Source organism: Amblyraja radiata, chromosome 21 (assembly GCF_010909765.2).
Source record: "Amblyraja radiata isolate CabotCenter1 chromosome 21, sAmbRad1.1.pri, whole genome shotgun sequence".
Taxonomy (NCBI): Eukaryota; Metazoa; Chordata; class Chondrichthyes; order Rajiformes; family Rajidae; genus Amblyraja; species Amblyraja radiata.
In genome coordinates, this window is record NC_045976.1 from 8,633,746 (window position 1) to 8,657,845 (window position 24,100).

General features: G+C 46.3%; 1 protein-coding gene across 6 annotated transcripts in view; it reads left to right on the top strand.

Annotated features, from left to right (window-relative positions):
* Positions 1-24,100, top strand: part of sox5 (SRY-box transcription factor 5) — a 382,969-nt gene that overhangs the window by 103,531 nt on the left and 255,338 nt on the right. For 2 of the 6 annotated variants that reach the window (XM_033039458.1, XM_033039461.1), the window contains exons 1-2: positions 20,866-21,107; positions 21,749-21,807. The exons of 1 other annotated variant lie outside the window; for it this stretch is intronic. In XM_033039458.1, coding sequence (XP_032895349.1) covers positions 21,770-21,807 — 38 coding nt within the window. In that variant the 5' untranslated portion in view covers positions 20,866-21,107; positions 21,749-21,769. Of the gene's footprint in view, positions 1-20,864; positions 21,108-21,748; positions 21,808-24,100 lie in introns of those variants that run through there. 3 more of the 6 variants (XM_033039455.1, XM_033039459.1, XM_033039456.1) reach the window with 3 other exon arrangements.

Below are 24,100 nucleotides of genomic sequence, written 5' to 3' on the forward strand. Positions count from 1 at the left end.
ATAATGGAAACCGTAAACCTCTGATGGACATTCGGGGTTGGCAAATAAATCATACCCGAAGATAGAAAACAAAATGCTGGAGCAATTCAGCGGGTCAGACAGCATCTCCGGAGAAAAGGAATAGGTGACATTCCGGGTTGAGACCCTTCTTCAGACTGATAAACTAATTATCTTTGATCGGACTTTACTGGTTTGACCTTGCACTAAACGTTATTCACTTATCATGTATCTGTACACTGTAAATGGCTCGATTGTAATCAAGTCTTTCCACTTATGGGGTAGCAGGCAACAAAAGCTTTTCACTGTACCTCGGTACACCTGACAATAAACTAAACTGAACATACGGGTGTTTAAGAAGGAACTGCAGATGCTGGATAATCGAAGGTACACAAAAATGCTGGAGAAACTCAGCGGGTGAGGCAGCATCGATGGAGCGAAGGAAATAGGCGACGTTTCGGGTGGAGGCCCTTCTTCAGAACATACAGTTGGGTTTGCTAGTGATGCCCCATGTCAGTCAATTGGAAATCAATTGAATATCAAACTCTTTTGTGTGGTTTGAAGAGTAGAAGGGAGAACAGTTGACCACTGGAACTCCCTGTGTTAGACTCCTCCCTCTTGTGCTCAGCCCGTACGTACGATTGAGCATTTGGGAGACTGGAAGCATGGCTATGCCGTCTGCCGTGACCGGCTGGCTTCTGCACACCAGGAGGCCTGGCTCAGCCCAGGGGGCAGAGTTGGAGTTGGATTCCTGGGAGGTGGTCTTGGAGGGGAAGATGCTCCTCAAATTGCATGGCATCGGGCAATACAGCTCACCCCCCTCCACGACACACTGGTCAACCTGAGGAGCACCTTCAGCAACAGACTGGTTCCACCAAGATGCAGCACTGAACACCACAGGAGATCCTTCTTCCCTGTGGCTATCAAACTGTACAACTCCTCCCCCTTCTGTCGTGGGGTAGACTAATTCCACTCCCCTCCCCCCCACCCCCCCTCCCAATCTTTGCACATCCCAAATCCTGCACTTTCCACTCATCATTTTAATTTCATCTTTCATGTATCTTGTCGTGTTTTATGGCAGTTTGCAGACCAATTTCTCTCCTGGGATGAATAAAGTTCTATAGTATCATATCATATCGTATTGTCCGGGGTGGGAGATTGCAACCTTCACGTGGTCCGCCCTGTTTCGACAAATGCAATCAACCCGGCGTGCACAATCAAATAAGATCAAATAGAACTAGTTGTCCGACAACTTTAGGCTGTGCACGCCATATACGCAAGAAGAAGTATCGTATCTTCCGTAGCGTGGATACACGGGTTTGTCACCGTGCTCCCATGCTGTGGACTGCTTTGGTTACAAAGAATTCACAGGGACGGCATCCTGCCCTAACCCATGGGCGAGCTGTACTGCTTAATCTAGACACCAAATCGCAATGCCATTTCACTAAATTTCACTGCTGGAGTAACTCAGCGAATCAGGCAGCATTTCTGGAGGACATGGATAGGTGACGTTTTGGGTCCGTACCCTTAGAAACATAGAAACATAGAAATTAGGTGCAGGAGTAGGCCATTCGGCCCTTCGAGTTCAATATGATCATGGCTGATCATCCAACTCAGTATCCCGTACCTGCCTTCTCTCCATACCCTCTGATCCCCCTAGCCACAAGGGCCACATCTAACTCCCTCTTAAATATAGCCAATGAACTGGCCTCAACTACCTTCTGTGGCAGAGAGTTCCAGAGATTCACCACTCTCTGTGTGAAAAAAGTTCTTCTCATCTCGGTTTTAAAGGATTTCCCCCTTATCCTTAAGCTGTGACCCCTTGTCCTGGATTTCCCCAACATCGGGAGCAATCTTCCTGCATCTAGCCTGTCCAACCCCTTAAGAATTTTATAAGTTTCTATAAGATCCCCCCTCAATCTCCTAAATTCTAGAGAGTATAAACCAAGTCTATCCAGTCTTTCTTCATAAGACAGTCCTGACATCCCAGGAATCAGTCTGGTGAACCTTCTCTGCACTCCCTCTATGGCAATAATGTCCTTCCTCAGATTTGGAGACCAAAACTGTATGCAATACTCCAGGTGTGGTCTCACCAAGACCCTTCTTCAGACTCAAGAGACAGGGTCCCGACCCAAAGCGTCACCTGCCCATTCCCTCTGCAGATCTGGGCAGCTGGTAGAGCAGATGCCTCACACCACAAAACATCCAGGTTCGAAGCTGACGTCGGGTGCTGCCTGTGTGGAGTTTGCATGTTCTCCCCCGGGGTGCACCGGGTTACTCCCACATCACGAAGACGTGTGGGTTTATAGGTTAATTGGCCCTGGGTAAAATTGTTGCCAGTGTGTAGGGGGAGGATGAGAAAGTGGAATTACTGTGAACGGGTGATCGATGGTCAGCGTGGACTTTGCATGCCGCATCTCTAAAACAAATTGATGCATACTGAAACACTGGGTTACTCCAGCACTTTGCGCTTTACCCAAGACCCCAGCACCTGCAGTTTATTGTATCTCCAATGGTGCCTTACTGAATGCAATGCAAAATATCCTAGGACATCCCGCACTTGTGAAAAGATGTTATATAAATTCTATTACTTGCTTAGCACACTGTTGCCTCTTTAAGACCTCCACAAATAGCTCTTTGGATGCCTGGATGTCATGTACTCCCGTAAGTGGACGATTTAGAGTGGCAGAAATACTCCTACCTATTTTCATAATGAGAAGGTTGGCAAGGATGCATTTATGTTACAATGCACTTGTTCAGATCTGATTATACTCTATGCAAATGGCCGCTCTACCGTTCCCACTCAATCATTACAATGGTGTCAAGGATTGCTCTACCTTAAAAAGAAAAATAACAAACAGTTGGCTTGCAATGTAACAGAATGTCATCCAGGGCGCTCAGATTGGGCGGTGATGAGGGGCGGTACGGATTATACAATTGCCAGTCATCTCTCTCCCTGTGTGTTATTTCTTTCTCACTGCTTTAAGTTCAGACAGTTGAAAAAGGCAGGCGTTCTTCCTGAAAAACACCAATTATCATTGTTTTTTTAGTTTAGTTTAGAGATACAGCGTGGAACCAGGCCCTTCGGCCCACCGACTCTGCGCCGACCAGCGATCCCCCCACATTAACACTACCCTACACACACTAGGGACAATTTTGCATTTATATCAAGCCTATTAACCTACGAACCTGTGTGTCTTTGGAGTGTGGGAGGAAACCGAAGATCTCGGAGAAAACCTATGCAGGTCACGGGGAGGACGTACAAACTCCGTACAGACAGCACCCGTAGTTGGAATTGAACCCGGGTCTCTGGCGCTGTAAGGCAGTAGCGCAGAGAGCAGTGCTGAACTACTATCTACCTCTTTGGTAACTCTCGGACTCTCCTTGATCGGACTTTGCTGGCTTTACCTTGCACTAAACGTTATTCCCTTACACACAGTAAATGGCTTGATTGTAATCATGTATAGTTTTTCAGCTGACTGGTTGGCACGCATCATGAGCTTTTCACTGTACCTCGGTACATGAGACAAACTAAACTAACTAATAAACTAAACCAACTAACTAACATATCTGAGGGAGGATGTGCTGACGTTGGAGAGGGTCCGGAGGAGGTTTACGAGAATGATCCCAGACTTAATTGGGTTAACATATGATGAGCGTTTGACGGCACTGGGCCTGTACTCGCTGGAGTGTAGAAGGATGAAGGGTGACCTTATTAAAAGTTACCGTATAGTGAAAAGCCTTGATAAAGTGGATGTGGAGAGGATGTTTCCACCAGTGGGAGAGTTTAGGACACAAGGCAACAGCCTCAGAATAAAAGGACATACCTTTAGAAAGGAGATGAGGAAGAATTTATTTAGTCAGAGGGTGGTGAATCTATGGAATCCATTGTTACAGATGGCTGTGGAGGCCAAGTCAATGCATATATTTAAGGTGGTGATTGATAGATTGTTGATTAGTACGGGTGTCAGGGGTTATAGGGAGAAGGCAGGAGAATAGTGTTGAGAGGGAAAGATTAATCAGTCATGATTCAATGGCTGAGTAGATGATGGGCCGAATGGCTAATTCTGCTCCTATCACCTATGAACATAAACCTATGAGCAGAATTAGGCGATTCGGCTCATCAGGTCTGCTCCACCATTGAATAATGGTTGATGTGTTTTTCCCTCTCAACACTGTCACACTGCCTTCGCCCTGTAACCTTTGATGCTCTTTCTAATGAATGAATGAATGAATGAATGAATGAATGAATGAATAAGTTTATTGGCCAAGTATTCACATACAAGGAATTTGCCTTGGTGCTCCACCCGCAAGTGACAACATGACATACAGTGACAGTTAGGAATGACACATAAAACATTAAACATTAATAATAAAACATTATCGATTAAAATGTGAATTAAATAAAATGCCAGGCTACAGATTTTTGGTTATTGAGCAGAGCAACTACTCGTGAATAAAATCTGTTTTTATGTCTGGCTGTGGCAGCTTTGACAGTCCGGAGTCACCTTCCAGAGGGAAGTGATTCAAAGAGTTTGTGGCCAGGGTGTGAGGGGTCAGAGATGATCCTGCCCGCTCGCTTCCTGGCCCTTGCAGTGTACAGTTCGTCAATGGGGGGAAGGTTGCAGCCAATAACCTTCTCAGCTGATTGGACGTTTCGCTGCAGCCTCCGGATGTCGTGCTTGGGGGCTGAGCCAAACCAGACCATGATGGAGAAGAATCTATCAGTCTCTGCTTTAAAGATACCCAATATGTTGCCCTCCACAGCTGTCTGTGGCAATGAATTCCACAGATTCACCACACACTGACTGAAGAAATTCCTCCTCAACTCCATTCTAAAGATGTGTCTGTTAATTGATTACAATTGAGCCATCTACAGTGTACATGATGAAGGGAATAATGCGAATAATATGTAGTGCAAGATAAATTCCTGTAAGGTCTGATTAAAGATGATCCAAAGAACCCCAGTGCGATTGGGAATAGCTCAGGACCGCTCTCAATTTGTTGATCGGACGGTTCAGTTGCCTGATAACAGCTGGGAAGAAACTGTCCCTGAATCTGGAGGTGTGCGTTTTCACACTTCTGTACTTCATGCTTGAAGGGAGAGAGAGAAGAGGGAGTGACCGGGGTGAGACTCGTCCTTGACGATTGTGCTGCTGGCCTTGCCGAGGCAGCGTGAGGTGTAGATGGAGTCAAAGGGTGGGAGGTTGGTTTGCGTGATGGTCTGGGCTGTGTCAACAATATTCTGCAACTACTAGCAGTCTTGGATGGAGCTGTTCCCAAACCACGCTGTGATGCATCCCGATAAAATGCTTTCCACGGCGCATCCGTAGAAGTCGGTGAGAGTTGTTGGGGACATGCCGAACATCCTAATCCTTCTCAGGAAGTGGAGGTGTTGGTTTGTTTTCTTGGTGGGAGAGTTTCGATATGGGTGGCTCAGGACAAGTTGTTGGTGATTATAAAGGGCCTGTCCCACTTGGGCGTCATTTGCACGTAATTTACGCGACATCATTTACGCGTCACGACGCGCACGTGGTGCGTGCATGGTGCGTGGTGACGTAGGCAGTGACGTGTGGTCGCGCCCGGCGACCAAGGATTTTGTGATGTACAAAATCTTCGCCCGCCATCTGCGTGATGCGCAAATGACACCCATGTGGGACAGGCCCTCAACTCCTAGGAACTTAAAGCTTTCAACCATCTCAAGATGGGACAAGGATAGATGGGGCATTGGGCACGGTCGGCATGGGCAAGTTGGGCTGAAGGGCCTGTTTTCATGCTCTCGGACTCCAAATATCCTTTTGCCCTTTCTCAGTTGATCCCCTGGTCTCTCTCTATGACTTGTCTCCCCTGCATGAAGTTGCTCCTTTGTTGTACTAGCCCTTCAATCCTTCCCCGCTTTGTGTCCCTACCTATGGACTGCACAGCCAGATGTGACCCGGAGTCATTAGTCAGCTGTCCAACAGCTTTGATACACTGCATGCTGTTGTTTGACATATAACTTAATTGTAATTGTTAGAAATTAACTGAGCACTCTGCAAATCAATAGCGCCATTGTGCCTGGAGTCAGCTTTCATAAGGTAAGCTTTCAAGCAAATTGTTTATTTAAAGCATTTGAAACTAGTAACAGATGGAGTGCCAGACATAATGGACATCTCAGCAATAACTCCTTTCATGAATGTTCAATTAAACAAAGGAAATAATTTTTTTTTAAGAAGGATGATTATATTTAAATTCGCCCGTAGATGTGCAAACAGAATGGTTGTAAACCAAATATATCTTATTATCCCCGTTGCGGTTGCCTCTGTGTTTCAACATAGAGTCAAGTCTGTTCTTGTTTCAACTTCCAGCCTCCACCAATTGACCAGAGCAGAAAGGATTTATATAATCTGATATTTATGGGATTGCTCAACTCCGTCAGTCGTTGACTAATACAGTTGTGCATGAACCTTTTTTTTTGAGCAGGTAAAGCTGAGTGCAGTTGTTGTTTGTGTCCATTATAGAGCCATCTAAGGGAATTGTGCAACCATGTGGATTAATGCGTATGAATACCACAAGCAAGTTTGTGTGACAGGATTAGAAGGTGTTACTTGATTGGAACAAAGAACGCCAGATTTTGGGGTTTCAGCCTGTTTGTTTAGTCTTTCACGACATCCTATTTAAAATCTTGTCTGACCAGCCTTTGCACTCTTTGCATACATTGATGCATATAAATATCAATTGTCCTGCACAGATATATAACCACCATGGGCTTGTCTTGTCGGTCAATGCCTGCATTTTAAGTCAAACACATACTGTAGCCCTTTCAAATCCAAGGTGCCGGGCTGTGTAACTGTCCTCCTTTCCTTAAACAAATGTGGTCTGGATTTGACTGAAACACACTTTTCATGAAAACCCATTGAAAACATCACCAGTGGAGTCACTGTTTGGATGTGAGATCCTGACTGACATGAACTCTCTCCAAAGCCCCCATTCACTCAGCAGCTGTGTGTCCTGGCTTGCTCTGATTTTCTCAGCTGCTGCAAATTAAATGGGCAACCTCAAAAACGGTGAGGCTTTACTAAGCCCGCTAGTTAGTGTGCTCTTAAAGACTTGCCCCGAATGTGTGCAAGTTTTAAAACCGCCAACCAAACTGGGAGCGGATCACAGCTCAGTACCTCTCGCTGTGAGATGTGGAGTCCCGCTTTGATCATGGCCCATCAACACTCGAACATAAAGGAATCAAAGTCCAAAATCATTAGAAGAATTATTTTACGATAATATCAATAAAAGCTGGGAAAGGTCATGTTGTTCTGACTTCTTCTCCCCCCCAGCCCACCTCCTAAATATTCCTCTTGCATTCCTGAACATTTGTTGAAGTACCCCGTGGTTCTAGCGATAGCTGGAAAAGCACATTTAAATCTGACTGAAACAGATTTTTGAATCACCTATGCTCAAGTCCGCCTTGGCCTACACGATCTCCCGGTTGCCAAACACTTTAACTCCCCTTCCCATTCCCACACTGACCTTTCTGCCCTCCACTGTCAGAGTGAGGCCCAGCGCAAATTGGAGGAACAGCACCTCATATTCCGCTTGGGCAGCTTACACCCCAGCGGTATGAATTTTGATTTATCTAATTTCAAGTAATCCCCTGTATTCCCCCTCTCTCTGTCCCTTCCCCATCCTAGTCATCTTGGTAGTTTCACTGTCCATATCCCCTCGTTATTACTTCTTGCACAGCCATCAATGGACCGTTATAGCCTCCGCATTTTCTTGGTCATCGGTGTCGGCTCCGATTTATTCTGTACCTTTTCCTACCTCTAGTTTCCCTCAAGGGAGAGACTCTTCGTCTGAAGAAGGGTCTCCATCTGAAACATCACCTATTTGTTTTCTCCAGACATGCTGCCTGTCCCGCTGAGTTACTCCAGCATCTTGTGTCTATCTACCTTCAGTGTAAACCAGCATCTACAATTCAAGTTCCTACACATTTTGCATCCAATACAACAAAAATAGGAGACATAAGGAGATGGAGGATTCTTCCCCTCCATTATCAGGCATATGAACCGTCCTTTTATGAACTAGGGTACTGTTTGATTTACCTCTATCCCATTAAGGACATTGATCTTGGTCTGTGGAACTGAAGTGTTACAATGCTGAGAACTATATTCTGCACTCTGTATCTTCCCCTTTGCTCTATCAATGGCCTTTGAGTTTGAACATTGTATTTATGCACGGTATATGTAATCTATGTTTATGGAATGCAAAACAAAGCTTTTTATTGTACCTCGGTACATGTGACAGTAATACACCAAAACCGAAGTACAGAGGCTGGAATTTTTTTTTAAAGTGTTTAATTTACTTTAGTTTAGAGATCCAACGTGGAAATAGGCCCTTCGGCCCGTCGAGTCCGCCCGGCCAGCGATCCCCATGCACTAATACTATCCTACATTTATAAATTTTATCAAAGCTAATTAACCTACAAACCTGTATGTCTTTGGAGTGCGGTAGGAAACTAGAGCAATTGGAGAAAACCCATGGAGAACATACCAACTCTGTACACATACGTCCCCCCCAAGCTTTGAGAGGTGGGGGACAATCCCCCCATGTTTTGTAATCTGGACTTTATCAGACGCTTTCTATGGGCTGAATCGGCCCCGTTCGTGGGGCCTTTCATCGCCCGGCGAGGCTTAAAATCAAACTGCTGCATCGAGGTGATCGAGGCTCCCGATGTTGAAGCCCCCGCCGGCCGATGAAAGGCCCCACGAACGGGCCGATTCAAGCACCATGATTCGGGGCGGACGAAGCTGCTGTTGCTGGAGTTCGGAGTTGGTCACCAACCAGGTCAGCTCCCGATGTTACCGTCCACAGGGCCCGCGGCCGAAGCCTCACGCGTTTGTGCGCATGTGCGTGCGCGTGGCCGCCAAGAAATTGTGTCTGCCCCCCCATATTTTGATAGCGATTTTCATGCCTGGCCCCTCTCACCTTAACCCCATAGTCTCTAGTTCTTGGTTTGCCCATATGAGATGCAGTTCATACAATAGTTTAGTGTACATTTACAGAGGTTGGCATGGACAGTGAGCCTAAGGGCCTGTCTCTTCATGGCACAAATGTGTAGGAAAGAACTGCTAACACTGGTTTAAGCCAATAGATACAAAATGCTGGAGTAACTCAGCGGGTCACGTTATAGGTGTATAATTAGGCCATTCAGCCCATTTTCCTGTCTTCTCCCCATAATCCCTGACACCCGTTCTAATCAAGAATTTGTCCATATCTGCCTGAATAATAGCATCTGCCTTAAAAACAGGTCAGGAAGCATCTCTGGAAAAAAGGAATAGGTGATGTTTCAGGTCAAGACCATTCTTCAGACTGGCAAGAATGGTCTGGTTCTGTTACAATCATTTTGTGATTGGTCTGAACTGGATCTACTGGGTTGAATCTGTTCCAAACCAACCCACTGAGATGTAGCAGTGGATCAGGTGGATGGTGCTCCATCAGTTTACAGCAGATCAACTGAAGAGTGGTCATGGCCAACCAAGGCTCTTTCTTGAAATGGCTCGATGGGATCTTTCAAATGCAGCTATGATCTTCGTTTAACATCTCAGGGAAAAAAACAATCTGATGGGCGGTGCAGTGGCGCAACTGGTAGAGCCGCTAACTTGCAGCGCCAGCAACCCAGGCTCGGCCCCAGCTTTTGGAACTGTCTGCGTGGAGTTTGCACGTTCTCCCTGTGACCGCGTGGGTCTCCTTCGGGTCCCCCGGTTTGCTCCCACATCTCAAGGTTAATTGGCCCCCTGTAAAAGTGGTAGCAGAAGCGGGAGAGAAGGCACTTGATGCCTGACTTTATTTGTCAGGATATGGAGAATGGCCTGTTACCATAATCTAAACCAAACATGAACTCAGTGAGCCAAGCAGCGTCTGTGGAGGCAGAGAGAGAATTGGCCCTGCACTAGGACTGAGAGGGGAGAGAGTGTGATGAGGCGGGATATGACAAGCGACAGGTGGATCCAGGTGAGCTGGGATTGATCGGGAGATGGTGGCAGGTCAAGATCAAGTTCAAGTGAGTTTATTGTCATGTGTCCCTGATAGGACAATGAAATTCTTGCTTTGCTTCAGCACACAGAACATAGTAGGCATTTACTACAAAACAGATCAGTGTGTCCATATACCATTATATAAATATATACACACACGAATAAATAAACTGATAAAGTGCAAATAACTATCAGTTTATTTATTCATGTGTGTATATATGCGTGTCGGGGAGGGAGGCACGGAGATAGCAACAAGAGGCTGGGAGGGAGGTGCTCTGTTAATATTCACCCTCACCCCAACATCACCACGTCGCACTGTTGGGCCATCATCTCATTGTTGTTAGTGGGATCTTGCCGTGTAAATCTGGCTCCTTCAGTTTCATTTCACAGAAGCTTGCCTTTAGCTGTGAGATCACACAGAGAGAGAGGGATGCAACAATAAAACGGGCCCTCCTTTGGGACAGACAACATTTCGTGTCGCGACCTGTCATCAGGCTGAAGAAGAGTCCCGACCCGACACGTTGCCTGTCCAATTCCCTCCACAGATGGTGCCCACTGACCCGCTGAGTTCCTCTAGCACTCTTGTTTTTAAATGTCAGCATCTGCACTTTAGGTTTAGGCTTATTATTGTCACATGTACCGAGGTACAATGAGAAGCTTTGTTTTGCGCGCTATAAAAATAGATCAGATATACACCCTGAACAGTGGTAGACTCTGTGGAGGGGAAGGTTTAAACCTCTGTGTCTTTGCATCTACTGTTTCTGGACATCTTGAATAGGATTCAAACGGTGTTGCACGGAAAACAACTTTTGTAAAGTTAGCAGAACTAGGGCGCCGCGGTGGCACAGCGGTAGAGTCGCTGCCAGGCAGAGCCGGGGACCCGGGTTTGATCCTGTCCACGGGTCTGTAGGGAGTTTGTACCTTCTCCCCGCGACCTGCTTGGGGTTTTTTTCTTTTCTGGGTCTTCCGGTTTTCTTCTGCACTCCGAAAGACGTACAGGTTTGCAGGTTAATTGTTTAAGAAGGAACTGCAGATGCTGGAAAATCGAAGGTAGACAAAAATGCTGGAGAAACTCAGCGGGTGAGTCAGCAACTATGGAGCTGCTGCACCCGCTGAGCTTCTCCAGCATTTTTGTCTACCTTGCAGGTTAATTGGCTTGGTCTAATTGTAAATTGTCCCTTGTGTGTGTAGGGTAGTGTTAGCGGCGCTGTATCTGGAGAAACACAGCGGGTGCTGCAGCATCTTTGGAGCGAAGGAAATAGGTAACGTTTCGGGCCGAAAGGTTGCCTATTTCCTTCGCTCCAGAGATGCTGCTGCACCCGCTGTGTTTCTCCAGCACTTTTTGCTTACCTTCGATTTTCCAGCATCTGCAGTTCCTTCTTAAACACTCCGCGCTGTATCTCTAAACTAAACTAAAAAAACACTACGTCCGAGACTGCTCCATCAGTTGTCATTCACACCAAGTGAATTGTAAGTCATTCTGATGGCTTGCTTGTTATCGCTTGTCTCAGGATCAAAGTTAGCAGTAGCCACGAACCAGTGAGTTGATGATTGGTGTGTTAAGTAGTTGTAGTTACTCTTAAGTGACTGTACCGTGTTGTAAAGAGCAGGGGCCCATGCAATTGACTTGGAGAATGAATTCAATCCCCTTTTGTAATCAATTTGAAATGCTATTCACACGTTGCTTTTTAATTCTGACATGTCGTAAATTATGAAGCAATCTGGCTTTGCATTGCCCTGTTGTTGCGGGAATGTTTTTAAAATCTTGACGTTCCAGCCCACCTCATTCTCAACGTGTTGCTGATGAGACAACAAAGATGTTGGTGACACGATGGGTCTTTAAAAGCTGACACTTTTCACAAACCTCAAGGTGGCCAATGTTATTATGTCCCATTGTAGAATCATATATCTGTAAAGAACACAACCCCCCCCCCCCCCCCCCCCCCCCCCGACTTTATCAATGGCTGCACCGATGCAGAACGCATGGAAAGAAGGTACTTAAGAGTTTAAGAAGGAACTGCAGATACTGAAAAATCGAAGGTAGACAAAAGTGCTGGAGAAACTCAGCGGGTGCAGCAGCATCTATGGAGCGAAGGAAATAGGCAACGCCTATTTCCTTCGCTCTATAGATGCTGCTGCACCCGCTGAGTTTCTCCAGCACTTTTGTCTACCATAAAAGAAGGTACTGCAGGCAATATGTGCAGGAAATGAACTGGTGATGCTGGTTTACACCGAAGATAGACACAAAAAGCCGGAGTAACTCAGCGGGTCGGGCTGCATCTCTGGAGGGAAGGAATGGGTCTGTGATGGGTTTCTGGTCTGAAGAAGGGTCTCGACCCCAAAAAGTCCAGAGATGCTGCCTGTCTCGCCGAGAAACTCCAGTATTTTGTGTCTATCTTCGAAGGTACTGCAGATGCTGGTTAATGCACAAAAGGACACCAAGTGCTGGAGTAACTCGGGAGGTCAGGCAGCATCTCTCGAGGTATTTTAAGTGGGAAATCGTGAATTGGTTCTGTGATCCTTCAAAATAAGCTTATTGTGAATTTACAAATACCAGGCAGTTTTGAAATGAGCTCCGAACTCCCAACCTACCGCATTGTTACCTTTAAACTTTTTATCTGCGCTTTCTCTGCAGATCTAGTGCTGTATTCTACACTTTATCTTAATGCACTAGCTGTTGTATTCAGGTATAGTATGATATAAAAATTTTAATTGTATCTCAATACACCTAACAATAATAAGCCAATATATTTGCTATATATACACATTTGTCCTGACCTCTTTGTTTAGTTGGAAGTGTTACTGCTCACTCTATTGTGCTTCTTTTGGCGTAATATTTAGAGAGAGACGGGAGGAACTGCAGTTGCTGCTTTACAAGGGAAAAAAGACACAAAGTGCAGGAGTAACTCAGTGGATCAGGCTGCACCTCTCTTGATAGTTGCTTGTTCTACAGTTATTCACATTATTCCCGTTGTCATGTATTTGTTTACTGTGGAGGGCTCAATTGTAATCATGTATCGTCTTTCCACTGACAGATTAGCTTTTCACTGCACCTCTCTTGGCACACGTGACAATAAACTCAACTCAGCAATGAATGGAGCCCTGTCCCACTGTACGAGTTCATTCCAAGAGCTCTACCGAGTTTTAAAAAAATAATCAAACTCGTGGTAAGCACGGAGAATGAACGTAGCGGATACGTCGGAGATCGTGGACGTCTCTTAGCGCTAACGACAGGTAAGCTCGGGAAGACTCGTGAAGATTTTTCAACATGATGAAAAATGTCCACGAGAGCCCCGAGTACCGACGAGTGGCCATTACCGTAAAACTCCGAGTTCGAATCAGGGCAAACTCGGGAGAACTCTTGGAATGAACTCGCACCGTGGGACACGGGTTTTATTAGGCTCTGAGGAGTTGGTTCACACGGGAGCCAGATAAGTATCTGAAATGAACTTGTGGAAGTATGGCAAGGGGAAAGGAGATTGCTACCGGCTGAAGGAAGGAACTGCAGATGCTGGTTTGGAACCGAAGATAGACGCAAAAAAGCTGGAGTAACTCAGCGAGACAGGCAGCATCTCTGGAGAGAAGGAACGAATGACGTTTTGGGTGGAGACCCTTCTTCAGACAGCCCTACTGGCTGGACAGCCCTATTGCAGGTGGCTCAAGTGGCCTTTCATGCTGTAATCCTTTTCTACTCTTGAAATTTCGTTTGGAGAAGCAGATTGGAAACAGGGCACTGAGTCCACACCGACCAGCGATCCCCACACACTCGTTCTATCCTACACACACTAGGGACAATTTTACTGACGCCAATTATCCTGCAAACCTGCAAGTCTTTGGAATGTGGAAGGAAACCGGGGACACTGGAGAACCCCCACTCGGTCAAGGGCCGAACGTACAAACTCCACACAGACAGCCCCCACGGTCAGGATCGAACCCGCGCTGTAAAAGGCAGCATCTCTATCGCTGCGTCACTGTACCGCCCCTAACGTATACTAAAAAAGAGAAACAGGGTCACTATACATGTAGAAACACAGAACTGCAGATGCTGTTTTATACATAAAAGGACACAAAGTGAAGAGTAACTCAGCGGGTCAGGCAGCATCTCTGGAGAACATGGATAAGTGATGTTTCAAGTTAGGCTGTTACATTTATACATGTTTGGATTCGTTTGTTCATGGGAATAATTGCAAGCCAACTTCATCTAACGCCAGCCTTTCCAATGGCATGGATTTATTGTCATGCAAAACTACAAAGTAGGCAAACTCTCCCCCTTGTTAGCGATGATCGCTGATTCACTCCCAGTCTCTTTCTCCCCGGGGGGGCTGTTAATACACAGAAGAACCTCTGTTCCCCCTCCCTCGCCCAACGCCCCGACTCCCGCTATGAGGGCCGCGCTTCGCGGGCTGGTGGGAATGCTGGAATAGTATCGCAAAATGGAGAGAAAAAAAAGAAGCGTTTGTTGAGCTACATGGGAGAGCGGCTACATCAGTGGGAGCCGGGCTTAGTCAGGAAACTCTTCATTAACGCTTCCCACACGTGGACGCCAGATGTAGCCGCGAAGAAGGCGAATTGGGGGCGATTTTAGGTAATAATATGCCTTTTTCTTTCCCTGACACCGTTCTGTAAAAGTCGCACTGACCGACACGGTGTCAACGGTTTCACCAGAAAGCGGGGATGGTTCTTTTGAATGCACTGAAGGAGAAGGAACCTAGACTTAAAGTAGCAGCACGTAGATCAATTAGAGGCAGGAAAGAAGATGGATAATGTTAATTAATCTACGTTTTAAATTGTAATTATGTCATCCCAGGAGACCAGGGGGAAACAGATCAAATTAAAAATTAAAATGTGATTCGATCTCCCACGATATGAAATAGAGATTCGTCAACTTGTGTAGGAAGGAACTGCAGATGCTGGTTTACACCGAAGATAGACACAAAATGCTGGAGTAACTCAGCGGGACAGGCGGCATCTCTGGAGAGAAGGAATGGGGGACGTTTCGGGTCAATAGACAATAGGTGCAGGAGTAGGCCATTCGGCCCTTCGAGCCAGCACCGCCATTCAATGTGATCATGGCTGATCATCCCCAATCAGTACCCCGTTCCTGCCTCTCCCCATATCCCCTGATTCCTCTATTTTTAAGAGCCCTATCTAGCTCTCTCTTGAAAACATCCAGAGAACCTGCCTCCACCGCCCTCTGAGGCAGATAATTCCACAGACCCTGCTTCAGAATGAGAGTCAGGGGAAAGGGAAGCGAGAGATATAGGCGGTGAAGTGGACAGATAAAATGAATGAAAGATATGCAAAAAAGCAACGATGATAAAGGAAACAGGCCACTGTTAGCTGTTTGCTGGGTGAGAACGAGAAGCTGGTGTGACTTGGGTTGGGGGGGGGGGGGGGGTCGAGAGAGAGGGATGCAAGGGTTACTTGAAGTTAGATAAATCAATATTCATACCACTGGGTTGTGAGTTGCCCAAGCGACTTGTGTCTTGCGGTGGGTTTGGCTGGGTTTGGACTGAAAGAGCTAGTAACATAGTGAGCGTGAGCGGTCTCATCAGATAAAGCCTCTGGGATGAATTCGAGATAGGGGCGGCTAATATTCAGGACCTATCAACGACCACAACATCAGACGCTGCAGCTCCGGAGGGAAGGAACGGGTGACGTTTTGGGTCGAGACCCTTCTTCAGACTGGTCTCGACCCGAAACGTCACCCATTCCTTCTCTCCAGAGACGCTGCCTGTCCCGCTGAGTTACTCCAGCTTTTTTGGCGTCTATCTTCGGTTTAAACCAGCATTTGCCGAGATGGGTGTTGGGGGGTGGGGTGGGAGGGGGGGGGGGGGGTTCTTCTAAGTTATCCAAATCGCGCTTTGCAGAATTAGCAGGGACTGAACTTTTTATTTGTCTCCTCTCAACTCTGCTCTCTCCGGCCCACTCCCCCTCCCCGCCCCTTCAAACTGTGACCATCGATTCCAAAAATCAAAGGCTCACAAGTATTCCTGGATAGAGCAGCTCATTATTTAAAAAACATTATTTTTGGTTCAAAGTCTGCAGGGGATTTTAATCTTCTATTATCCATTTGTCATCTGCGCTAATTAAGTTTCTACACGAAGTTAGGTAAAAATCTGTTAGAAATTAACACTGTGCAGTCTTCCAGTTTTATCAACATGTTACAATGGGCAGCTTTCAAACCCTACATATGTCCCTCCTTCCAAGGAATTGATTAAGTCAGTCCGGATGAAATTCAAATCCTTCGATTTGACCTTTGCTTGGCCCGAGAAGGTTGCAATTCGCATAACAATTTCCTTTTGTTCTTTGTTGCGGTTATTAATCCAACATGGGCTTCGAATTAATCAGGGCGATGCGTTGTTACATTTCTAATTCACAACCCTACTGTTTGTGTCTTTTTTAATTAACGCAGAGTGATGGCGTGCTGATGTTGGCTCCTCTGCACACTGCAGTGGGAAAGGCTAAATGGGCAGGATGAGATTAGTCCAAGGTTCCACTTAATTGTTTTCCTTCTTCCTTTTAAATAAAGGCTGTGAGTGAACATGCTAATTCCAGGCTGTAGCAGTTCGAGAGCAGTCAGCGTAGTTCAGTTACACTTTCTAATGGTTTCGGAGGTCAGGGCTTTCCGAAGCTCCTGTCGTTTATTCTAAACAACGTTTTATCTGTCTCTCTCCCCCTCTCTCTCTTTCTCTCCTCTTTCTCTCCCTCCCTCTTCTCTTTCTCCCCCACTCTCTCCCTATCTCTCCTCCATTCTCTCCTCTCTCCCTTTCCTCTTTCGCCACCACTCTCTCTCTCCCCGCACTCTTTCCCCTTTCTCCCCCTCTATCTCTCTCCCTCTCAGTCTCCCCTATCTCTCCTCCCCTCTTTCTCTTTCTCTCTCTCCCTCTCAGTCTCCCCTCTGTCTCCCTATCTCTCCTCCCCTCTTTCTCGCTCTCTCTCTCCCTCCCTCTCACTCTCCTCTCCCCTATCTCTCCTCCCCCCCCCCTCTCTCCCTCTCAGTCTCTCCTCTCCTCTGTCTCCCCTATCTCTCCTCCCCTCTCTCTCCCTCTCAGTCTCTCGTCTCCTCTGTCTCCCCTATCTCTCCTCCCCTCTTTCTCGCTCCCTCTCTCTCCCTCTCTATCTCCCTTCTTTCCTCTCTCTCCTCCCTCTCCCTCTTTTCTCTCTCTCTCTCCCTCCCCCCTCTTTCCTCTCTCACCACCACCACCACCCCCCTCCCCTCTTCCTCACCCCGTCTCTTTATTTTACCATCCCCCAGTGGTGCTGTTTGATGTGATAAAAGAGAAAAGTGTTGTCTAACACTCTGAAGGCTGGTTAATTTGCGCTAACCAAATGAAAACAAATGCAGTACATCATATTTCATTAGCGGCCCTGCTTAACTGCCATTCATTACTAAGTGCTTCTAAGACTCACTCCGTGGAAGACGCGTGATTAGCAATGAAATAATGGCATTTTCCACGGCCATTGTATTGTAAATTACCTTTCTGGTCCACCACCTCATCAAAAGTCAGATTTCATGATTCGGCGCCGATACAGTTTTGACTACTCTGTATACATAAGTAGAGTTGAGATCATTATGTGGCCCTGGACTGGAGTATTTTTTTTTAAGATGTCAAACAATAGGCTGTTGATTGGAAGGACAATAAACTTCTGTGCCACATAATAGAGCACCATTTGCAAGCACGGCTTTAGAAGGGGCCTCTTTATTGTTTTTTTTTGTACAAAAATGAATCTTGGGAGGAGGAATATTTTGCTGAGGTATGTCATTATTTTGCAAATTTCTATTATCTCATCATGTTGTCTTCATTGTAGATTGCGGCTAATTAGGAACCTCGTTAGAGCACGGGCTTGGAGCCTCGCTTTTTTTTTGAAAGGAACACACAGATTACCACACTACAAGAGAGGAACGATCAGAAAAAGGAGATTAATCTGGTTACCTTGGTAACCCTCGCTTCCATCTGTGAAGAACAATACATTTTTGTTTCCTTGCACAGTTCAAATCTGTTTTGTTTAGAGAAAAACGTGGCCTCAATACAACAATGCTGAGTTCTCTGCCCGCCGCCTTTACCCGGTGCAATTTCACTGCAACTTAGGCTCTGAGGGTAATAGCAAGATGAAAGTACATGGGGTGAGCGCTGTCAAAGGTCGTGACCTTGCCGCACAAAGCTAGCTAGTTTTTTTTTCCACTCCCAAATCCCTTCTCCTGTCCTGAAAAACAAACCTCTCAATGAAATAATATACTAAGGATCTGAACACCTTGTAGACTTTATCACAAGCCACGTTTTGATTTTTTTGTGTTTCTCAGTTAAGGGGAAAGAAAGGGTTTGCCTGTTTTCAAACAGTTGTTTTTTTTTTGAAAATCACTTTAGATATGATAAGGAACTTTTATTTTAACGCCAAACTTCAGGCAAGCAGTCTGGATCTCTGGGAGTTCATCGACTTGAGTTGAGAGTTACTGTTTGATTTGGGTCTCCTTGCCAACTTGTCCTTCTTTCGCCGTTTCTGCCCCCCTTGCACCATCTGAAGCCCAGCTAATACTCCTTGACAGACTGTCTAGGTGGCCTTAACCATCTCTTCTCCAGGGCGGGGATCCACAGCAGAACACGTGGGAAGCATGCGGAGAAGTCACCGCGCCAGATGGCATTGTGTGCAACGCTTAGATTTTAGTGTGGCGCTGAACTGGTATCTGCCTAATTACATTGTCAAGAAGTAAAGACAGATTCGTTTTTGTACCAGTTTTTTTGGGGGGTTCAAATTTAAGAAGAATTTGCATCTGGGACTGGAATATAGTACGGTTCTTCTTTCCATTAATACCTTTTACACTTGCAATCACATCTCCGCGTTGCGCGGGCTCTGTGGATACACTCAATGGGACTATTGTGTCCATTTGCCTACCTGCCCTGTTTGAACGAGCCACCCCTTAATGCAACCCAAAACCAGAGGGGGGGGGGGGGGGGGGTGTTTATCTTGGTGGTCCGCCGAGTTCCTGTTATTTTTTTTACAATTGAATTTACATACAATAAATCAGTGTGCCCTAGTCTTACCACCACTGAATGAGTTCCACTCGGAGAGTTTCAGTAGCTTGAGTCTGTTCAATTCGTCAGTCGCCAGTCCTTGCGAAAATCTTGAGCCAATTCTCTTCAGTAATATTATATCAATATTACCCGCGGAAAACGAAGATAGACACAAAAAGCTGGAGTAACTCAGTGGGTCAGGCAGCATCTCTGGAGAAAAGGAATAGGTGGCGTTTCTGGTCGAGACCCTTCTTCAAACTCAGTCAGGAGAAAGGGATAATGTGTTTAGCAGAGGCTAATACTGATCTGAATATGGTTCCAGTTTGTCAAACAAACAAATCGTCTATAGGTGCCGAGTTAAAAGTTCCCAAGAACTGCTTATGCCGATTTTCACTCTTCACTGGGGGAGAATATTAAATTCATCAACTCCTTGTAGCATGCATTGTTTCTTTCAAAGATCTTTGGTTTCTTTGTGAGTGTGTGCGTGTGTGAGAGAGGGAGACAGTTTGTAACAGTGCACGCACGTGTATATGTGTGTGCGCGGTCTTGTGTATATGTGCCTGTTTGTGCATACATTGCGTGTGTGTGTGTGTGTGTGTGTGTGTGTGTGAGCGCTTGTGCGGATTATTTACTTTTTGCTATTTGAGTTGCCCGGGAGAAGCCGTCAAAGCACAATTAAACCTTTTATCTTTGTTGGCAATGGTAACCGTAGCTCCACTGACCAAGAATGGTCAATATTTGTCCAATCCTTTCCCTGTGATTGGAAAAGATTGCACTTATGCACTTTGTAATGGCTGGTTTTGGACTCATGGAACACAAACGAAAGAGGAAGGAATGTTTCGATAAATATTGTCCCGATAAACAGGCGGAAGAAGGAGGCGCAGGGCAATGACTGCCGCAGATCGGGATTCAAACTGGGACTCTTGTCTCGTTTGTGCTGCAACTGCGCCGGGGCAATTGACTGCGGTTTATGCCCTGTGGTCTCCAAAGCACTTAATGTTGTCCAGCTTCAAGGCACAAAGTCTGGGTTTTATTTTTAGTCTGCGCCGTGCCAGCACGGACATTGGTTGTGGAGACTGTTTAACTATTGTCTACCCCGCTTCCCATAATAGACCAGTTAATCACTTTGGCTTTAAAGGGAATTTCCTCGTGGAATTCTGTGCAGAAAATCGAATCAACTGACCTGCAGAAATCCAACAATAAAAGGCCTTTTTATTTTTGGGCGGGCGATATACTGTAGCCTTTTGTGCGAAGCCAACCCTCCCAGCCGGGGTGGATAGTCGGGTCTGTGTGCTATGTGCAGCTTTGTGCGGACTTCTAACCAGATGCTGAAGTTTGGTGGCCAATTTAGTTTCAGTGTGTATATCATCTCACGTCAGAACTCATTACCTGATCACCTCAGTTTCCAATCAGGCTGGTTCTAGCGAAGTTCCCAGAGTATGGCTATTCCGCGCCGCTAGCTTCGTTCCAAGTGGGTCCTCGTTCTTCCAGCCACGGTTGGTCAGAAGGCATTAAAGGGACTCTGGGTCGGGGCACGTTGTTGCTCCATGCTCCCCCCCCCCCCTCTCTCTCTCTCTCTCTCATTCATTCTCACTCACTCTCTCACTCCCTCTCTCATTCTCACTTCCTCTCTGTTTCTCTCTCTCTCTCTATTTCTCTCTCTCTCTCTCTCTCTCTCTCTCTCTCTCTCTCTCTCTCTCTCTCTCTTTCTCTCTCCTTCTCTCTCTCTCTCTCTCTCTCTCTCTCTCTCTCTCTCTCCCTCTCCCACTCCATCATTCTCTCTCTCTCCCTCTCTCCCTCCCTCTCCCACTCCATCATTCTCTCTCTGTCACTCTCACATACACACTCTCTCTCACTCCCCCCACCCCCTCCTCTCTCTCTCTCTATCTCCCTCCCTCCCTCTCACTCTCTCTCTCCCTCCGACAGTTAGCTGTGAAATCTTGGCTCAGGGACTCCTCGGTGTTTCCATGGAGGTCGGGTTTAAACTTGAACTGATGACTTAAAAAAAAACAACCCACATCGCCAGTAAATTTTCACCATTGAGGTGAATCTAGAGCCCTCTCGAGAAATAGCAAAGAGCGCGATCGGGTGAGTGACACATTGTTTACAGGTTTCATGGACTTGGGGCGCTGCTGTCAAAGTTGCCTTTTCTTCCCCTTAACAATGCCCGATTGTTTTCGCGGAGAATGCAGGTTCCAAGCGCAAGGGAATGCGGCGCTATATTTTCCCTGCCAAATTCCTATCTCTCTTGTTTTCTTTGCAAAGATCTCACAAAGGCCCCATAACTTACCATCAACTGCGAGATTTTTTTTTTCCTCTTTTTTTTTTTCTTCTCTCCCCCCCTCTCTCCGATGCCACAAAGCCCCACTGTTGCTTGGCAAATAAGCATTTTTGGACAATGAAGAAGCAGCCATCCAGCGAACTCGTCTGTCACGGTGGCAGTGGCGAGCAGTGGAAGTGGCTGGATCGACCGGCAGTCTGATCATGTCAGGAACCTCCGCAGTTAAAGACCGCCGCTCGACTTCTTTAAGACATTCCGGCGACTCTTAATTTTGTAGTCCCCACCCCACCCCACCTGCCCGCCACCGGGTCGTTTTGTCGCCTTGCCCCTGTGCTGTTTTGTTTTCGCCGTTTGTCAACAGGATTCTCAGACACAAGCCCAGTTGCATCGGCGCGATGCAAAGATTAATAGATTTAGTTTGAAACTATTGTGGGTGCTTGTTTTTGACAGGGACAAGTCCCGCACTCAGTATGCTAAGCGGCCTCGCTCTGCCTCACGAATTCAAAAGGTAAGTTCAACTCGGGAGAAGCGAAATAACTTGATCGGAAGGGCTGGTGTTATAACCCTTCGGTTGTTGTGTGAGCGTTTTAGTGGGAACAGAAATGAAAGTTGAAATTCTCCGTGTTGTAACATCGGTTGGTAGCCGCCAGATTTTTGAAATGTGTGCATGTTGCTTTTGTTTGAAATCGTTTGGGTTTACAAATAGCGCAATGCAAACACGAGACCGTTCGGCCCATTGTCCGAGATCTAGCGCTTTGTCTAATTGTTCCCCTTGCCCGCGGCCCCGCATTCGTTTCACTCCAGTTAAGGGGGAACTTTGTGTTGGTGGTTTGCTGAAGAAGTTATGTTTCAGCTGCGATGGTAAATGCAATGTCTCGTGTGTCAAGCGCGCTGTAAATCGCTACGCTTTCAGTTTGGTTTAAGTTTCAAGATGCAGCAGGGAAACAGGCCCTTCGGCCCACCGAGTCCACGCCGACCACCCGTTCGCACTAGTTAGTTAGTTTATTGTCACGTGTACCGAGGTACAGTGAAAAGCTTTTGTTGCGTGCCAACCAGCTAGCAAATACAAGACATGATTACAATCGAGCCATTTACATTGTACAGACGCGGGTGAAGGGAATAGCGAGGGGGCTTGTTTCCATGCCACAACTATAAACTGAATCTAATCTAAAATAACGCTAGTGCACGTTATCTCACTTACTCTCATCCACTCCCTTACACGCAAGGGGCAATTTTACAGAAGATGAATCAATCAATCTACGTCTAGGACACACACACACACACCACCCGAGGTCAGGGTCAGGGTCAGGATTGAACCCGGGTCTCTGGCGCTCTGAGTAGCGGCACTACCAGCTGCGCGGCTGAGACTGGCGGGAGAAATGGTGAACGGGTGCCTGTGTCCCAACTTTCCAAGGCAATAGAACTAGGCTCCCCACAGCTCACAAGAGACCCCCCCCCCCACCCCCCACCCCACCCCTTGTGACTTGAGCTTGCGCCAGGGTTACCAATACCACATTTGAGAAGTTAATGTTGGTTAGATTGTCGTCAACGCCCGAAGTGAGCTCTTCATCTTCCTGTGTGTTTCCTCATGTACAATTGATAATTGATGGCAGAGTGACATTAAGGACTTTGTTCTTGTCTTCTTGTGGACAGGAAGCTAATCTGGCAAACTCGGCTTTGAGGCAAAGGGAAGACAAAGATTGCTTTAGTTAGTCAGAGGGAGAGCGGGACAGGATGGGTGATGGGTTGTTTAATGAAGAATGGTTCCTTTGCTCCCTTCAGGCCCCTTGTTTAACCTAATATAATTACCCATACATCTGCAGTCTCTCTCCCTCTCCCTCTCTCTTTCACCCCCCCCCCCCCCCCCCCCCCCCCCCCCCCCCTCCCCAACTTGCCCTCGGCTCAGTTTTGCCGAAGCGGGCTTTTCAGAAACAATTTGTTTCATTTCATTTTGCTTTGAACCCATTTTTGTATTTGTAACGAGGAAAATAATTCGCCGAGGCTTCCACGTTCAAAAACACAAAATCCAGAAGAGACCGCGTGTGTGACGATTGTTAACTTAATAGAGCCTTAAACTTTGCTGAAAACTTTAATAAATTGATTCCCAAAATTAACGTGGTAACCGAACCTTAATAGACAAGATTGCTTTAAGTTTTTAAAAAAACTTGTCCCTTATGTCCCTTGAACGTGGACCTAACACGTAACAATATAGAGTTGCGACAGTTTTCTTAACACCTACAAAGAGCTCTCACATTTTGTTTTATTGGCAGGGACCGACACAAACGTTTCTATTATGCTAAAGTAAAATAAACAAATTATAATGGCCCATTGCAGATCAACTCGTAGGTTTCCCCTCAGTAACAGAATTATTGGCATGCGCTGGGCGCGCTTGGAGAACAACGGTTTGATTCAGCTGGGCTCTCGTTGAATTTCAATTCATACAGATCGCAAACAAAGATGAAATGAGAGAGTGAGTGTCAAAAAATTTTAAGCTTCCACGATCTAATGGTGCTTTTAGTTAGAACTTGCCACCGCTCGCTCCCTACCTTCAACTGAACTGCGAGCATTTTTACACTGTGTTGCTTTCAGAGCGGCGATGAGACTGGTGTCAGGGGTATAGACGAGTGACAATTGCAGGAGAAGGTGATTAGTAATCATATCATTCCAGCACGTGTACCTCGAAGAAGGAGTTTCAGATCAAATATTTGCAAAAGCCCTGTGAAATTATTAAATCCAAGTAATTGAATGTAATTTAGCTCTTTAGGTATTGAATGTCCGCTGGGATTTTAAGCATGTGAATA